Genomic DNA, 20,433 nt, shown 5'->3' with positions numbered 1-20,433 from the left:
CACTGCTCCCTGCCACCTGCCATCCCATCATTCAGCTGCTGGGTGTCCATCCTGGTACTCACAGCTGAGTTTGTGAGAAGCTCAAGCTCACCGTGAGCACACCTCTGGGAGCCACCTGTCAGATGGCACTTGGACTCATGGAGAAAGGACCTTGTTGTCAGTCTGTGCCTGACATCAGCCCACTGGGACAGAGAGGCAGTGGGGGCAGTAAGGCAGACACATCATATTCCCCTCACACCACCGTAGGTGAGGACACTGATAGGTGTACCCTCCACATCTGGTGGCCTTGGAGTTCTCATATGTTCTTTAGCAGGAGGAAAAAACCTCCATTTACTTTCAATGGAAACATCTGCATGTCTTCTCATCAGCTTCACAGATACTCTCTTCAGTGAAACTCAAAGGAGTTCTTGCCGTGTGCTCTGCAGACTGTCCTGGTCCCTGGGGTGTCAGCTGCTATGCCTGGTTCTGGGCCACCTGCAAATTGCTGAGGGTGCCCGTGCCCCACCAGCCAGGTCATTAACAAAGAAGCCCTCCTGGGGCACACCACCAGTGACTGGCCTTCAACTAAACATCGTGCCACTGCTCACCAACCCCTGCACACAACCACCCAGCCAGATTTCTATCCATCTCACATTCCGTAGAACACAATTCAGAGCTAGGAAGCAGGGGACTGAGCAATTTCTATGAAGGCGAGACTCGCTTTCCTCATCTTTGATAAAAATCTTTTATGTCTGAATTGAAAGAATAATTACAGCTTTGGCTTTTGGAGAACAGTAACAGAAAAGAGATACTGGGTGTTCTAATAAAAAAGTAAACTCCTTGCATAACATCTTTAAACGGTTCAACATTATAGACTATTTACACAACTACATGGATGCAGGTTTGTTTCAGCAGTACATGTAAGGCCTGAAAAGTGTCTTTCTTCCTGCAGTTACTTTCAAATAGGTGCTTTTTTTGTCTCAGCCAATTTATAGAAATATTTTTCATGTGTTAACATGAAAGAGATTACATGCTGAGACAATCAGTCCCAGAAACAGATATACCACCAGGTTCCAAACCAGTTTGGTAAGAAAAAATCCATTCTAGAGCTCCTTGTCATCAGAAATAAAGCTCTGAAATTCACACTTAGGAAAAAGACAGACAATATTTAAAAGTTATAGAGTTGTGGGTCTTAAATATGAAGCACACATTGTAAGAAATAATAAGATGCTACACAAACTGAACAGAAAAAGAAGAGAAAGTTCTGAATTGCTGATGTGGGAAGGTGAGGAGAGCAAGACACGGGACCCGTAGTTATCATGGGCCAAGACTTCAAAGCCTGTTGAGCGTGAGCTGAACACCTGCACCAGCTACACTGCACATCAGATACCTCTCAAATCAGGTACAATTTCCATAGGAAAATTAAGCAGCAACTCACACTGCTAAGGCACATCTCCAGTTCACTGTGTCAACTCATGCAAGAAATCAGCACATGACGGCGCAGTTACCCAATGCTGTTCATGGAAATTACTCCATAATGCTCAGGGGAGTCAGCTTCCTAAATTTTCCCTCTTTGATAAGGAATTCCACCCCATGAATTCTGAACTCCTTTTTTCTAGCTTGTGATCTCTCACAAGGACGCAATAGGACTCATATGACTGATCACTCCTTGGCAGATGGACCGTTCTTTGCCTGGCATCGCACAGACACAGAACAAAATGACATTACTTCACCAGCTGCACAAAAACACAGAGATGGAAACAAATGGTTGGAATACAGGAAAAAGGGAGACAACATTCATCAGTCTGACAGGCAGCAGTCCCAGCAAAGCATCAAGCCACCCAGTGTCAGGAGCATAAGGCATCACAAAGAAGAACATCAAGGAGTGAGAAGACAGACATCTCGATGTGTTAATACGGAACTCCCTCCAATTGGGACGGGCAGTAGAGGAAAAACTATCAAGATGTTTGCTTACAAGCTACTGCACTACTTCCATTACCTCGTTCATACCCAACAGGTGTTAACAGCCTGCTTGTTCCATCTTTTGTAAGAACAGCAGTCTGGAAATGAAATTGAAAAGCCACGTGCCCAAAAGAGACTCAAAGCAGGACATGGACTGAAACGAGTGGCATGGTACTGTAAATGACTGCAGAATACTCTCTGCATCAGATTGAAATCTAAAGGAAAAACACCAATCTGCACCATTGTATTCTACAGCGAACTTCAGATGAATTCAAAAGGAAATTCCTCATGTTAACACCAAGCATCCTTTCAGCAAAATCAGTCTCACCTCTGTAAGTATGCACGAGGCACCACAAGACTAACTTCAATTTCAATTTTTGAATAAGCCTCATAAAATCACCTACACGTTTTATGCTGCAAGTCAATTTGCATGGTTCCCAAGGAGATAAGTTTTAATAATCTCATCTGGAATTCACTGATAAAAAAAATGGGGAAAACTGGCATAATGAGATATAATGATGAATTAGTCCCTATAGAAAACTTATCTTTCACTGGGTCCCATCAGGAAAGCCTAGATAATCACCAAACATTTTGTATTTGCTTTCCTTCGTACTTATCTCCAGCTTTGTATTTTACTGTGCCCAGGCAGAATGGTTTTGATGTTCTATCTTTTTCTTTTACAATATACTGAACAGGAATAAAAGACGTGGGAACATTAAGTTACTTGTAAACAAGAATATACATTTTCTATTTGTACAGGCATACTTGAAGTCATTAGGTCATAGGCTTTACGAGTTTTACCTACAATCAAAAGGCATTTTTAGAACAATTGCCACATCAAATAAGCTTTGAGTGAGAACTGCAACCTATGTATGCGATGCATAGGAAGGAGATTGAAAAGAAGGCGTCTTAAAAACTTAAGAAAAAAGCAAGAGAAGGCAATGGAGCCTTCACTTGTCATTCTGCTCGAGTTAAAGGTACCAAAAAAGGTCAAAAGTAAATACCAAATACCCAATATTTTCACAACATTCATTTTCTGATATAAGATTTGAACAAAAAAAGAACAAGAGAAACAGGAGTTTTTTCTAACTACAAAATATATTACATGACATGCAAAATTCAGTATTGTACTGATCTCCAACTCATGCCATTACTGCTGCTTTTTCAGCTGCACTTCAGATAAGCATCTGTCCAACAGAATACATACTATTTTCCTGTTTTCTGACACCACACTAATCACTAAAAACGTACTGAATAATGTTTGAGTGGGCATCTCTGTTTTCCCAAGTGAAGACAAAGTAAACTGTGACAGACGTACACACAGAGCGACACAGAAGTATCTTTCTTGGTAAGACATCCAAACCCCGTGGGAGGCAGACAGCAAGTAAGGAGAAAATGGACAGTAAGTAAGCAAGATGTAGAAGATCATTCATGCATTATACATCTTACAGCCCTTCCTGCAGGCATAGTAAGATTTACTAGGATACTCGCAAGGACAGCAGAGAAATGGGAGCTTAATGCAGAAGAGTGACTGTGTGAAGATTTGAGAAGCGGGAAACATTCAGTTTGGCAAAAAGCCCCCATGGCTTCCCAAGGGATTTTTTTCCCTACCCAAGGGAAGGTGCTAAAGTGAAGGTCTCACAGCATCAGCTTTAAGGAATGCACAAAGTCTGAATTTGGATTTGCTGGAGCTGCATTTTCTACAGAAATGTAAAAGATTCTATTGATACACATGTAAAACAGATTTTGTTCTATCATTATTAGGCATTGCTGCTGAGACATTGCTGTTAAGAAAAACCTAAATCCAAAAAGCAAATCTGGTCTCCTCCTAAGTCAACAGGATGTTTTCTATTTATCCTGTCAACTACAAGAAACAGTTTTCATTCAGTAGCTATTGGTTTCTCTATCTCCTGTCTGTAAACAGACAGCCATCACTACTTCAAGTTCAGTGGAAGTTGAGTATTTTTTCTTCAAACACGCCATTTTCATTTCATTCCCCAGACAGAGAATTTGATCCAAGCCATTTTCCCACAGAAAAAAACCCACGATTTACACATTTAATAACCTCTGGGACTTCTGAGTAAAGTCAGCACCAGGACCAAATAGCTGCTCTGTTAAACTAAAAACCATCACTAGAGCTCTGCGTGCATTAGCTGTATGCCTCACGATTCCACAGCATCTAATAAGGTATGAGCTCCATTTGAAACTTTTCCCAAAACTTAAGCATTTGCAACTCATCTCCCCCATTCAAATCCTTCACCATTTGCTGCCAGTGGAGTACTAAAAGTGTCCTTTCCTTCAACATCAAGGTCTGTTTTCTTGAAATGCACAGGAACATTCAGTGTTTCACTCCTCAAACAGGGAAGGGTGTTAAAAGTACTCCAGAGGAGACGCTGCCAAAAAATGACCCACTGATACAAAACAAAGCCCCCATACAATGTTCAGCATTAGCTAGACAAGAAAAAAGTCTGCCCAGTCACTTATGAAGATTGATTTAAAGTAACGATATACAGACTAGAAAAGCTTTTTAATTAACGCCTTGGAGTCTTGAATGTTGTTTCCTCAGAGTTTAAACATGTAGAAACTGCAATCCACTATGTTCATAAAGAGATTTCTAAGCAAATGAGAGGTTCAGTTACAGCCTGTGTTTATAGTGCTTACATTTTTGCAAGAACATTTTAACGTTCTTTTTTGCTTTTCCTGCTTTTACATTTTTATGTTTCCAAACAAGCAACTCAAATCATTTTAGAGCTCTATTCGAGCCCTCACTTAAAGCACTACCTTCTGACCAAAGTCAATATCATATTGTCAGTATATTAAATTAAATTAACGCTCCTAAAGTGTTTTGCTGGTTTTTGGTTTTGTTTCCTTTCTAATTTAGTTGCTGTTTCTTGAAGCAAGCTATTGAAGAGTTTCCAAGTAAGTCTAAAGACATCAGAATTATTTGAACTAGTGAATCAGTGGTATTGTATCCTCAAGGTATGACATCCATTTACGAACTGTGGAAAGTACTCAGAATTTCCAGTACATACAACCATCTCTTCTAGCAATAACTAGAAACACCAGATATAAACACCTAGAATAATTCTTCCAGCATCATCTAAAAGATATCATTCAAAACAGATAAGAGATGCAAAGAATATTCTTACATGAACACGCATGACAATTTCGGCAGAGGAGTCCTTCCTTGACGAGCTTCTGAGCAACCCCTACTCAAAATCACACACTACGTATTTTAATACAAGTAATTCGCAATACAGTTTAAAAGAAGCTTATAGCAAATCTCACTTTCTACTGCAGGTAAAAGGAAACTTTTGACAAACATTAACATGGAAACCATTACACTGTTGCCTCTCGCCTAAGTCCTGGGATAAAACAACTTGGAACCATTATGTTTTGATCTTCATTCTACCTGACTCACCGAAAATTCTGCAAGGATCGAAGTGCTTTCCTTCTCTGTCAGACTGGGTTCCCCCCCCCTCCGCCTCCCCAATACACCATTGTTGCACTAACTGCTTTTTGATAAGCCCACTAACTCAATAACATTTCAGGCAGATTTGATACAGTCTCTTCCAAGTAGCAAAGCTGATTTCTTTCCCAATTGGCCTCGTATGACTATACAATACAGGAGAAAGTTATTCAAAATATTATCTTAAGCATTTGAGGTTAGGAATTAGCCAGCTGGAAAGCCAGAATCAAGTATTTGAGAGACTAAGGAAGAACCCTGTCAAACTAAAATAAAACTGTACAAAATATTGGCAGCCAACTAAAAGTCTGTGAACTTCACACTACAGTTATTAAACATATAAAGATGGTTTCCCACTTCACAGACAAATTTACCTGACACTTACCTATCCCAAAAAGCATTTTCTGCAATGTGTGTCATGGCTTTACTTGGCTCTGCTATTCTGTACTGCTTAAATAATGAAATAATCTTATTGCTTCACAACACTGACATCCACACAAGTCAGTCAACCCCAAGCTTTTACCCTGCACGAGAATTGCTCGCACTTTTAAGCTTTTAAAACATAGCTGAAGTGGACTATGTTTCTTACATACAACAGGAAATTAAGCAACAAAAATTAACTCCATGAATATTGTTGTATTGGGGGTTTGTTTTTTTTTTTTTTGTTTCTGTTTTTAAACAGAGACACTCTCAGAAGTAACCTATTAACAGCTGGAGTGCAGTAAGAAAAGTACCATGCAACATGAAATTACTTTAATGATAAAAATAACGATGATTTTAATCTTTTTTTTATATCATTAACTAGATTACTTGGAATCATCATACTAGTGCTTTTTTTTTTTTTTTCCTCTGCCTGTAGCTAGCAAGCTCTGAAATGTCATTGCTTACAGGCTATTGCACACTCTAATTTGAATTTCAACTCTTCTGATTCTTGACCCAAGGGAACAAGCTGTAACCAAATACAAAAAGCAAAAATATTCAGCATTTTAGCTCAGCATTCTGGAACTGGACTATACAGACATCTACGTTTCCCACTTTTATATCTGTTAGCAGAACGCCACCCTTCTTACAAAGGAGATGAATCCCAATCTGTACACAGTTCTGCTTGTATGTTTCCCTGTATTTATGCTCCCACTAAATGTCATGAACATTTTCTCCACTTTCATCTTCTCAGAGAATCTCCCCCTGACTGGGGCAGTTGGTTTCTCAAAATTTATGTAAAATTCAACCTTCTGAATCACCTGCTAAAAAAGTAAGACTCAATGTATTTAACCATAAAATAAATGTACTGTTAATGGCTCCTACCAGCTCACTGCTGAGACATGCAGTTTTAAAGTTTTTTCCAGTTTATACGCTCCATGTTTCAGGGGTCGACTGTACTCTTTGGCACGAGCAAGGTATGAGTCCACTTGAGCATCAACAGGGAACTCCGAATCCTAAAGGAAAAGAATGGATATATTATTTTCAGAAACATTGCAGAAGTTCATGTGATGCACTACTAATTACGTTAACTTTAAAAGCACGTTTTTTCCCCTCTGCTCAATTTTTATGAATTATTAAATCACTGTTGCCCTGATTTTATCCTGATATATATTGTTAAAGATGAATACAGGCATATCTGGAAGCCTGGTGCCTGTAGTGAACCACTGTGTATTATGAGATTAACTTGTTCTTATGAAATCATATTCTTATGAATTAATGTCTAGACAGTCACATTAATACAACATTGCTCTAGGAAGAGATCAACTATCAATATTAATCATTATTTGTAACCAAACAAAAGCAGTGAACTTACATTTGTTATAAGAACATAGATGCTCATTGTTCATACTAGCAAAACTCTTCCCATCAGCACCCCCAAAAAAGTATGTCAGAGCAGCAGCTGGGAAAGATGCAGCTCTGCAGATTGGATGTTCTGAGATAAAGCTTTAAGTGGCAAATAAAATTCTGCTGGAATTGGAACTCACAACTGAGCCTGTGTAATGATGCAGGTGTAAGTAACAATCTTGGCTGATGTTTTTATCGTAAGCACATCATAGTAAAAGAACACAGAAAGCCATCCAAGAAAATCATCTCCGTGCAATTCAGCATCTCTGCGTTCATGAAGTATTTGGTGGTAGGCAGTCAAAAGTTAATACCAATCAGATTTCAAGTAAATGAATTATTTTCACTTAGACAGAAGAAAGTCTAATGAGTACAAAACTACCAAGGTAAGATGCACTGCTCTATCTATCCTGCACTGTACCACCTCGTGATCAACAGTAACTTCTAGAAATCCTCTCATTTCATTGACAGCTAGCAACCTCCTTCAACTAACTTAGAATGGATGAATTTCCTTCTCACCTTCCCAATTACTCAATTTATACTTCATTCCTTTCGCTTTACCTTACATATATCTCCTAAGCAGATATGGAAAGAGTAAAGTCCTAGCAACGAGCTCAGCACCACAGTACCTATGCTGTAACCACTGAATTACTAGCTACACAGAAGCAGGCAGAGAAGGTTGCCACATATGTACAGAGACACAATACAACGCACAGAAAAGCAGACAGGTAAATAACCTTTTTTCCTCCTTCATGTATATATGTAGACCCACGCCAAGAATAACTCCAGGGAGTATTCCTGAAGGCCACACAGCTTGGACAAGAAGATCTTGCACTCAACCTATTTCACACGCAGCATCTTTCCAAGAGAACTCGCCAGCACTTGTTGAAGAGAGGACTGGAACCCCAGGGTGCAGCTCTGACATCTGCCTCGTCAGCTGCTGGTGCTGTTCTATGCCCCTGACTATGGCTAATGGCTATCTTCAGATTTGCAGCCTTGTATCGGCCTCTCCAAAGCAGCAACACAGTGAGACAGCATCTGCACTGAATCTGCCCCTTATAAGATCCCATTACAGACCTGAAGCCAAGTCTGTCTTCAAGGCTCTCATTCAGTCACCATAAAATACAGAAAGAGAGCTATCACATAGGCTGAGCAAGGAGGTCTCTGTCCTGGAAATCTGTAGCTTCAAGTGAGAAGGATGATTCTTTCGTTCAGGTGAAACTAATTATACATTAGGTATGAATTTAGAATGAAACCTGAAGATAATTTCCCCTACAAGACATCCAAAGAGTATGGCATACGTACTTATCTCATTTGGTAACAGTGACAAACAGCACCAAACATTTTCATCAGTAGGTAATGGAAGGCAAAAAAATCAGATGCTGATTGAAGTGGATGGCGCAGCAAAGATAACATGTGTAAGATACACTATGGGACTGGATTTGTACAGAGACCCACATCCTTCAGATGTATTTGAAGCAGACATAAGAGTACTAGAAACTGAACACTGAAGAGAGTATTTTAAAGGGAATATTAAAACAGCTGGTGTCATGACTGGCTCTGCCAGGTAAGAGGGATTGAGAAAGGATGAATGGCCCTTCTTTCTGACAGCCAAGTCAAAGAAACAGGCATCAGATGGCACTCGTCAAGTACAAACAGCTTGAAATATCCATTCAAGACTTCAGGCACGTAAACTGCATTCAGCAGTATTCAAAACTCATAACATCCCTGCAAAAGGGAACTGATATTACATCGTGACAGAGAATCTTTTTCATACCTAGCTACTATACATCAATCATTATCTGAATACAAAGTCTTTTACTGCATTTGAGCACCAGCTTAACCACGTGCTTTTAAGTAACTTGAATGAATCCTTCACACCAAAAGAAAAAAATCTATTACTCCAGAAGTGAGTGGAAGGCAGATCTTCTGTATCCTTCAAAAATACATTTTTCTTGCACCTGGCAAAGCCAATAGAGCAAATTACATATAAACATACCCTTAATCCTTACAGGTTGACTTTCAGTCAGCATGCATTCCTTAGGATCGGACTAGGTTTATTACCAACTCCAATTAACCCAACTAAACAGATTCATTAAAAACAGATGGTCATTAAAGATCATAAGGAGGATAACAGCACACAATATATTTATGAAATCCACTAGTCATTCCAAGACGACTTAAAAGGCTGTAGTTTTCTAACAACTTGTAATCCTTGTTTGCAGCGTTTTCAGGACGCCCTGCTGGTAAATCCTGCTGGTAAAAACTTTCAAAGAATGAAGTATCACATTATTTAAAATGTCCACAACAAAGATTAAGAATGGGATAACATCCAGGCATTTTAATTGGAAAATGTGCACACACACAGTAGGATATCCACTTTTTGTTGTTGTTCGTACTTAACTCAATGGCAACGGTTAATTTAAAGGAATAAGCATGCATGGGATTTTCAAAATCACAGACTATCAAGAGAATATGATTCTGTTTCTCACTTCAGAAGCTTTCTACACTACACGTCCTGTAAGGATGCTGTAACTCTGAATCAAACTCTTTAAGAGACGATCAGAATTACTATTAACGTTATCTAATGACACTACTGATCAGTGCCAGTGTACAGATGAGACCAGAAGGTATTTTTCAGCAGCCTACGGCTTCAGCCTTACAAATAAGCTCAATCACATCAGTCTAAAACCCAGTGGTGTCTGTTCTGTATTGCTTTTTCAAACTTGACTATTAAAAAAGACTGGGTGTGACAAAAGCTTTACGTGCTCAGCGCCTCACATACTTGATCACAGACATTAATATAAGTTTTGTCCCACCTAAACCACATTTATGTTTCCCAGCAAAGCTAAGAAGCTACATACTTCATTTTGCTCATGTAAAAACTTCCCTATTGTTTTCTGCGTTACTCTGGGGTAAGGTTTTACAGCTATGTTCAACTTCAGCTTCAAGTAGCCTTAATGATACTCAGCTGTTCCATTCCCTGAACAACAGGTTCCATTTCTGCAGAATGGCACGGACTGCCAATGGGAGAAACCCAGGATGTTGGTCTCGCCATTCTTCTGATTGAAAAGGAAGACAGAAACAAGGGAGATTCTGCAGAGAAGATGACCAAAGTCATCATCCTTCTTGTCTTAACTCCGATATCAACGAGGCACCTGTATGCTGTACTGAGGTGTTAACTAAACACTCACACCCTAAACCACCCACTTCACACAGATCAGCCATCTAAATGTAGCTTCCTATACTTGCACTTGTTTTTAAAAGACATGCTAAGTAACAAAGAGGAGCCAAGAAAGAATTGCAAACATACTCTGAAACAACAGAAATAAGATTTCTTTGTATGTCGTATTTAATGACAACTGGGGAAAGAAAAGATAAACAATGTAGGGAAAAGAAAAACAGAAACACTCAAAATTAGAAAAAAATATGTAAAGCTTCCAAACCACTTAATCTTGTACTGCCATTCCAGGAGAAAATAATACATTTCTGGCTAAAATAACATTTTTACAGAAATACAAGTCACGTTCAGCTTACATTTCAGACATAATATTCCTGCAGGTCTCTGAAGCCACTCCCATACACTGTCCAAATTTGGGAGTAGTTGAGTCTACAGTACTTATATACAGAGGCTAAAAAGTGAAGAGGATTAACTAAAAATCAGGACACTCCAAATCCGTGCCACTGCCTTTGTGCAAATCTAAGCAGCTGTATGTGTTCTGTCCAAGTGTGACCCTACGAGAGCTACAAATTTGCACAACCAGAATAACGACATCAATAAAGCTGAGAACAACTGAGCTGCTTCATTCCCTTTCAGCAACTCAGACTAAAAATTATTAATCAGATTTACTCATTTCAGAGCAAACCGATACCATGCAAGTCAAAACTAAGGTACTCTGAATAAAAGTGACTGGAAAAGTGGTGCATTTTTCAGTAGAAAAAACAGATACTGTTTGAGGAAACACTGCTGTGGATTATTGCTGCAAAATTCACAAATAGAGCTAAAAAGGGGATAATATGAAATATTAGTATGTCATTCTTCACAGAAAAGAAGTCAATAAAAAGGTATTTACCCTAATTTTCCTCATCTACAAAGCAATTACGTCCTCTGCATTTATTTCTGAAATTGCAGTTTTGACCTCCTGTGCTGTGATGATCTCGTATTTTACTAGAATGTGAGACTCAGACTCAGGTGTAGAGATAACCCAAGCAGCACAGGATCACCTGCCATGGCCAGGTGAAGCAGTGATGCCAGTGCTCCCCAGAACACAGCAGTGAAACCCAGTTAAAACATAGAGCTTGTTGCTGCTACGCATTGGTTTTTGTTCATTCTTGTATCTGCTATGAAATAGACAGCAGCACTACGAAAACATGAATGTAGCATCATGAAAAGCTATTAAGGTGTTGTCTTACATCACTATGAAAGGGAAAGTAATGCATTTCTTGCCTGTGAAATTAAAAATCCTGTTACTTCATGTAAGGCAAGGAATATTACATTCAAAATAGCGTCCTAGAAAGAATCTGTTAACTATAATTCTGAATGCACGTCCTCAGTCACTGACAACAGCAGAAGGAAATGGTTGTACCTCCCAGACCAATATTTAGAAACTGCACTATCTTTAGATAACAGAGTTACAGGTGAAACAGACTGCTAGCCACTGATAAAAAGCAGCCATGACATCCCCTTCATTTACATGCAGTATTTCCACGGCTGTAAAAATACTAACAGGAAAGAGGAAGCACCATAACCACTTTCGTCCTCAAGGCAGAGGGAAGGCACTCCAATGGTAGATCCTTGGCAAAGGCAATAATCAAACACATCCACACCATAATTAAGGATCCAGTCCTCATGATTTACCTTGAGAGCTCCACAGAAACCAGAGTTACATGAAGAAGCATTCCCTGCTTTGATACCTCACAGATTGATATACAAAACAAATCCCAATAACAGAATATCCTCTTTTTTTTTTTTTTTTCCCCCCTTGCAGGAAAGAACCTAAGGTTTGACACGTGGTATCTGAGAAGATAGTTATTTACCACAAACCAAGCTGAAATTATCTCCAGGAGCTCACACACCAAGCTTCGTCTCAGGAGTCTCAGACCATTAGCTCTCCCTGATAAGATACAGATCTTGCCTGGATGGGAATCGTTATGCAATTTAGACAATTCACCCTTAAAGCTCCTTTCTTGTCTTGAATCTTTAAGTGAAGACTACATCTTATCCCTTCTGAAAGCAAGGTTTTTCTGAGCAAGTCTACAGCTTTCATTTTCCTTAAGGAAGATGCAAAAGATTCTCCTTTGTCAAAACAAACAAAAGATAATAAGAGAAGCGGAACTTATCCCGAAGCTGAGAATAAATGTAGCCTACTATAATAATAAAAAAATAAAAAAAAATTAAAAAAAAAGGAAAAAAGAAAGAAACATCCAAATCCATTTATCTCAACAACAGCTTGGCCTTGTTTGGATCATCATCACGTAGTTCTAGGTTTCACTATACAGATGTGAGAAACTGAAGTCTACGCAAACTAGCTTAACTATGCAATTGCCAGCCAAGAAATCAAGTTTTGCTCCTTTAATTCCAAAGACAGAAAAGAAGTTCAGCTGAGGCAAGGATCATTTGCCAGTCATTTGATGGATCCAAGTCCTCTGGTGAGGGAAGAGGAGGAGCAATCTCTCTCTTCTTGCCAAAAGTCAGCTCTATAGCATCACAGTAGCTGTTCTGAGTTGAAAACAACAAAGCTCATTCTCAGACTGAATCCACACACACAGGCACAATTACCAGCACACCTCCCAGCACATCCACGCACAGCTTTCCACTTCCACAGGCTAAGAATTACCAAGAACCCACTGAAATGTTCACCAGGTATCTACTGAATTACTATTAATTGCTTTGCTGCCGTATTGACAGGTGAATATAAAACACAGTCAACCAGAATTATTCCATCTTCCTCATATTTTCTGTAACTGAAGTAACAGCAGATCTAGCAGAATGCAACGATTCTGAAGATACTCAACGCACCCAATGATCAGAATGCCATCAGCAAAATAGTCAGTATTCTGTGTTGCCTGATAGTTTACTCTGAAACAACTCTATTTCACAAAGTGCCAACGTCCATACTGAGTGTACTACAAGTTTACACCTTATTTTACTATATTAATCATAACTACAATTATATCACAATCATCTGAAATACAAGGAAAACAAGTTGAAAGCAATAGCAGGAGAGCACAGTAAAACTTTTACTGCATACTACATCTTGCCTAGCTTGCTAATAAAAAACAAAAAAATCACCTACAGAGGCTGTGGCAACATAAATCCCCCTTGTTCAGTATAGAACTCTGACAGCTCATCTTTTCGGTGGGGTTTTTGTGTTGTGTTTGTTTTTTTAAATAAACATGAAGATAGGATGTAATAGATTGTAAAGTCAGATTAATTACAAGAGCTCCTTTAGAACTGTTCTGATGTTATATACAAGGCTGCTGTCTTCATGCAACTCTTCAGAGTTTGTGAAGCGGTGCTAGCAGTAAATTTAAACCTGAAGCTGCTCCTGAGGATGGCATTTTCAATGGTGTGACAAAACAAGCCTTCCACTGCCACTGCCTATGCAATAAAGCAACTGGAAAGCAGCAGCACTGTAAATACAGCTGCATCACAGACACACTCCATGCTTCTTTTTCCTTTTCACTGGAGCTCTTATTAGCAGCCATCGAAACTTAGAGAAATTGTCTACCATAGAGGGGATAAATTTGAAGACAGCTACTGCACCGCACTAATATTTGGTTTCTTTTATTGCAGCTATTAAAGCCACATGTCTCAATTATTAATTATCTGAGAGATTTGAAGAGTAAGAGGAAGCTAACGACTATGAAATACTCCACCACTGAAAAGTAACAATTTCCTTCAAATTTTTAGTACTACAGCTTGACTGTTATCGCCACTATTTCAGAAAGTAAAGGTACCAAAAGAAAAAGCCTTACTCTTCACAAAACGTACTGCTAAACTCTGCAGAAATGAACCAACAGCAACATTTTAGCTCCCGGTAAAGCTTAAAAACATCTCAGTTCCTCAGTGAATCACATCTCTCAGATTAAAGCAACGCCACTGTGGGTGATGCTCTCAAGGAAAAACACATCATTCACGTGGGAACTGCAACGTGATCTGTACACCAGACAGACACATTCATCTAAGAGTTCAAACAGGAACAACACGGATGTGCTGTGGGCACAACAGCCATGCTAGGGTGTTCCAGAATACTTGGCTTTAGGAAAGGATCTCTCCAAGGCATTCACAACACTCAAGGAGATCACACATTCCTATCAACGTACAGCAAAACCTAGGGGATATGCCTGTGAAACCCACTGAGCTGCATGGATATCAAAATCAACTGTTCACTGAAGATCTGCCCTACCTTTGGGAGAACATCTATGCCACACAGCAATGCTGCTTGCAGCTTTTTCCATTCCTTCTACTATCTCACAAAACATCATTTCAGCCCCTTCTTTTGCTTACCTACGGGGTAACAACTCGACAACAGCCTCCTGTGAGTCAATAAGACGAGGGAGGAGCCACAGTGAAAAGCTGCTAATGGTTCTGAGTGGTGAGTTCAGTTAGACTCGAAATAGTGCAGTGATCATCCAACCTTTCAATTATTACTCCTTTATTGGGAGGAGGGGGAGGGGGAAAGTATGATTTCACACATACAATTAATTTTAATTCTTCAACATTATGCAATATTGCTACTCTACATTACAAAATCTCTAACAGTACCCACATGTCCGGGCTTCAGAAATCTCCTCTGACAACCATTAACAGGTACTATGAATATAAAAGTTAGCATCCATGGAAGAACAAATTCAGTGCTGTTTTATTAGCAGCAATTCTGAATGCACTGACCTGAGTCTTGTCTCACAGCATCACGTCATAATGATGAAATATATTCCTGTTTGTTTAAAAAAATAATAATAATCCAAAAGTCCTGTCTAACATACAGGTAATCAATTCTTTACAAGGTATAAAATACTATTTATGTTCATACACCATAAATAAACACCATAATTTCAAATGAACAAGTGAAGATGCTGTTATAGAGCTCAACCCAACCATTTGCCATGGAGAAGTGACAGAAGGGTCACGAGAACACTGCAATAACTTATGATGATACCATGCATGTATTTGGCGCCTGGATTTTCATTGCAGTTTTGCAGGTCACAACCAACCCTATGTTATTCCTGAAGATGTTACCCTCCCTACCCCCTCCTTTAAATGGCCTGTACTTGAAAAAGCTACTATATTTACAACCAATGGTAAAATAAACAACGGTGCAATAAAACACACAAACTTCCACCAATTATAATTTTATTTTTAGACTTAAATTTTTTGCTTACAATGCAATTAAGCTTCAGCGATATTTTAAATCACTGCCGTACATGCAGAGTGTGCTATACAGTTCAATTAGGCATGTTAAAGAGCTAATTTTGATTATATGATAGAGATCAAATTACTTCAGTTTCCTGGCACATTTCAAATACACTACAGCATTATCATTTATATAGATATTAAAAACTGTTCACAACAATTAATATCAATGCTCTCTCCTACATAAGTATGCTATAGCAAAGCTGATTAACAACTTCAGATGCTTTCTTAAGTTAAGTTGTCCACTTTCTATTTAGGTCCTTGTAATAGCCATGTGAATCAACAGATGTATGGATCATAGGGTATGACAGACAGCACAGTACCACTTTTATTAAATCACAAGCTATATCATATCTATGCCTCATGCTGTATTCATCCCATTCCAATACTCAAACTGGCTGAAGAACCCTGGGCAGAGGCAGTGACAGCCAACTTGCCACCTACTGGTTGGGAATCCAGTCCAAGAGAATGTGTTTACAGAGTGAATAAAGACACTCTTAAATTCAGCTCACGTTATGCAGAAAGTTACCATAAAATATTTGTACTGATAATCTGAAACCAAACTGAAAAAGAAAAGATACCTATAAGAACCAACTTCCCACCATGTTTAGTAGAATTCTATTTCATCTAAACCCATCCTTGTAGCACAGTGCAGTTCCGTTGTAAAAGCAAAAAATGTATTCAGGTCAATGCTTGAGAGGGTGTGAAGCTGCATGGGCCTTCTTCTACCTCTTTACTCAATCCTGCTGTCATCACAAGAGCTCGTTGCAGGCTCTGGCTGACACAGCAAACCTGTCCTAGCACATACGGCCTGCTTGGCAGCTGCAGCCCAGCAAAGAGCTTGGCCTAGGGGTCTCCTGACAACTGCTGCACACCTGTCTCCTGCTGAAGAGATGCTGACTCAAGTGAGACAGTAAGGAAGCCTGCCACAAATATGCTGCCAATATGCTCTGGTTCCATAACCATGGAAAAACTACCGGCTATCTAACAAAGACAAGGACTAATCATCTGCCTTACCATCTTCTCTCCATAGAAACACCTCTCCTTTCATTCCCAAACCTCTTAAAAACAATGAGCAACAAATACACTTACAGTGCACCATTACCAAGTAGCTGCCACCTCCACAAACCACCTGCAAGGGATAAGTAAATCAAGGTCTGGCATACATTTGGTTTTTATGATCATTTTAAATTAACTAAGCACCTTTAAGGTTCCTAACATGTAGCTCACACTGCATCTACTTGCAGCAGAAGTACTACGGCAGCTCAGTCCTTTTCAACTTCTGGCACAAGTTAAGACTCACTAAACCACCTAAAAAGTAACTCTTTCAGTGTCACTCCACTTCTTCTGTGGAGTTCCCAATATTTCTTCCATTCAAATATTTCATTTTGAATAGTTCATTCTGAGCATGCACACTTCTGTGTTCTTTCTTTTTCTCCTGAGAAATAAACAGGACCTCTGAACTCCTGACAATATAAAATCTACTTCCACATCTACAGAATCCCAATGCACCTTACAAATACAATACTGTAATTGCACAGTAAGCTGAGATGAGAGATTCACAGACAGACGTTACTTCTTCAAATACTGCAAGACTACATTAAAATACCTCTGAATACAGTTAAGCAAAATAGGTTTATTTGTTATAACAAACAGTGGGGCTAATGCATTATTGTATACTATATGGTATATACTATTTTTCCACACGTGTATATGCATTACATTGTGGAAGACATGAAAGAAGAGAAAGAATGTGAATTTATGAAGGTTAATCGTTTCCATATGAGGAAAAATGGAAAAAAATCTTCTTTGAAAACATTCTTGCTGCTGGACATAAGCACCGATAAAGAGAAAAAATGAAATCAGAAGACTGCTGTGCATGCGGTCACGTCACGCTTTAAGCTACCACATCAAACCCTGATTTCTGACTGTTCAAGTTCATTGAAAATATTTTCCCAACGCAAGCTTTGCAGCCAACACAAAGTTCAGTCAAAAAGACCATAATCATAATGAACAAGATCATTTCTACCAGCTATCAAAATGATTTTTGATGGTGATACGCAACGTGAAATATTGAGGAAAAGCGTATTCCTTTTCAGACTTAGTTTGACACAACCCCATTTTGGAGAAGATGTGTCTTCTCCTAAAGGTTCTCTCCTGTCACTGCCATCACTGGTGCTAAAGAGTCAGACAAGTTTTTAAGTTCACCATTCTTTTTCCTTCACTAACTTCCCAAGGCTCCACAGAAAAGCTTCCATTTTCCTGGAATTAGCATTCCAGTTTTAAGGCATTGTCAGAAACCTCAAAAATTGCATTTGCATTCTCAGTCTCTAATATACATTAATTTTTCATGCGTAGAAAAGCACTAGCTGTGATCAGCTCAGTAACTGCTTATATAAAAGCACAAAGGATTTACCAAAGTTCCTATATCACCTACTCCGTATACAATGTAGTAGTAAACCACATTCTGGGTCCATTACTTCATAATTTATTTGCAATTGCCCCTTACAGACACTGTCCATATTACTCCCCTTAGCATTTTATCATGCCAACTCAGTTCCAGGACAGGTAGTAATTGTTCTTCCAACCTCCATATAATGATTAATAATGAAAACAAGTACTTTGCCGTGGCTTCTGAAGCGTAGACACAAAGCACTCTACACGCCAATGCTGGAGAATAATGAATTCTCTCTAACAAAAAGTTGATTATTCGACCACAATACGCGTTAGCCATACACAAAATGTGATCAAGCTGACTAATGTTTGCTGTAACTCAGCATAAATATTTCCAGCATTGCAGAAAGCGATGGTACAGAAGAGGCAATGAGGCACACAGACTGACTTCACAAACAGGACAGTGAAAAAGGAAACCAACAAAAACTACCTTGAGGTGGAAGGAAATCAGTCCTTTATAAATTCATCAAGATACATCATGAAGCCAGAATGGACAGCATAAAATCCAGGCCGTTGCACTTCCTTGAATTAACATTTACCTGAATCACATATAGCTTAGTAAGACAATCAGCTATTATTTAGAAATTGGCAGAGCATCTGTCAAAATGGAATAAGTTACTGCAAGTACAGTACGACTGTGAAATGCCTAAGTACACTCACTGTCAAAAAGCAACCCTTCATTTCCAACCCAAAATTTCTTCAGAATCTATTTCCATCTACTGAATCATATTCTGCTTTTGTCTGAAGTAAAGACTCCTAATAGGACCATTTTCTGCTCCCTTTGCAGGCGGTCTCTGCCAATGATGGAAACGCTCCTTAATTTAAACTAAGCAGACTACATAGCAGGATGTATTTGTCAAATTTTGACTAGCCTGATATTCCTCACCCTAATCATACCACCATAATAACACAATTTCCCTGGCTTTCCCCAGCATTCCTAGCTTGACCTGTTAGAAGCTCTCCAGCATTCATGCTGTTAGAAAGCATCACTTTTTGCAGAGCACTGCATAGGGACCTGTTGCTCAACTACCTGAAATATTCATTTCCAGCATGACTCTCTTGCTATAACACAGTCTGTTCTGCACAGATGTTTCTAGATAACATTAGCCATTGCTGTAGTTAAAAAAAAAAAATTCATTTGTGTGTAGCTTAAGCCTGTTCCAGATTCCTCTGCCTTACTTAGCTGCCCTCTCTATGAATTAAGCCCTCTCCACTACGTCATCTATAAACTTTATCAGTAATTCTAAATGCAGCCTGTTCCATATTTTTGAGATCTTTTTCCACGTCGCACATAAAAAGAACACTGAATAGCATGCAACAACTACAACATATCTCTGAAAGGCACCCTGACAATACCTGATGATTCTTTAAGGATTCAGCTCATTCCTTGTCTTACTAGCAGCAATTTTTAGGCTGAATTTGAGTAACAATTGCTTAATGTGGGTAAATCTCCTTTTTACCATCATAGGAAGATTTTTATTAACATTAGCAGTAATTATATGTATATTACTCTAGGGAAGCATCCACAGGCTTCTAGCAGAATCAAAAGGATACAACTGTTTAGTACAGAAGGAATGGAAATGAAAGAATGGAACCTGACTCCTAAATTGCAAAGCAAATACTGAGGTGTTGTGCGAGATACCAAAGCTGCCAGATGTTGTTCAACACTCCAAAACCAGCCCCTGTGCTTTCAACAGAAATATAATCAGTTCACGTCAGCTGGGACAGACGGCATGTGGAACCTAAAACGAGTTTTACTCCTAGACCAGGTATGGTTCACCCAATAGATCTGTTGTTGTTTTGTATTTAAAACAGCATCTCCTTGGATAGAATGCAAGTAGCACTTTGTATTGCTTTTGTTACCATTAGCCCTGCTAAAGCAACTCAATTTTGAAAAGAAACTAGATTCCATTTGTCTTTTTTTAGTCTCCCTTGTCACTTTAGAATTTCCCCCTCATACACAGCAGCTTGCAAGTCCATCCCCACTAATTAAGTCAGAAGAAATAGCTGAAACTAAACCTCCACAGCAGCTTGCCCAGCGAGCGAAGCAAAGCAGCTTATCATTTCATTGTTACCCTAGGCACTGCGGTACTGCCTCAACAGTTCCAAAGCCTTTATTGGAGATGCCACACTTCATTCCGCTCATCAGCAGCTATACCACAGGTGTGAAGAACAGGGGCATTAGCTTTATTAATTTTTATGAGTGCTATGTGTCAGTGTATCTCTGTGGGCTCAGAGTAACACCGCCGTCAGCTTTTATGAGATGAAAGTGGTAAAACCCCACAGAATTGACTGGCAAAGGTTTTGAGTCTAATATTTAGATAATACCAGA

General features: G+C 39.1%; 1 protein-coding gene across 1 annotated transcript in view; it reads right to left on the bottom strand.

Annotated features, from left to right (window-relative positions):
* The window catches only part of SPAG16 (sperm associated antigen 16), a 349,253-nt gene that overhangs the window by 285,453 nt on the left and 43,367 nt on the right, over positions 1-20,433 (bottom strand). Inside the window, exon 10 of the mRNA XM_042874723.1 lies at positions 6,713-6,843. Within this exon, the coding sequence (XP_042730657.1) occupies positions 6,713-6,843 (131 nt within the window). The remainder of the gene's footprint in view (positions 1-6,712; positions 6,844-20,433) is intronic.

Source organism: Lagopus leucura, unplaced genomic scaffold (assembly GCF_019238085.1).
Source record: "Lagopus leucura isolate 7727_CA_CO unplaced genomic scaffold, USGS_WTPT01 Super-Scaffold_100012, whole genome shotgun sequence".
NCBI lineage: Eukaryota > Metazoa > Chordata > Aves > Galliformes > Phasianidae > Lagopus > Lagopus leucura.
Note: the sequence above shows the minus strand (reverse complement) of the source record. Positions and strands in the feature narration are given on the sequence as shown.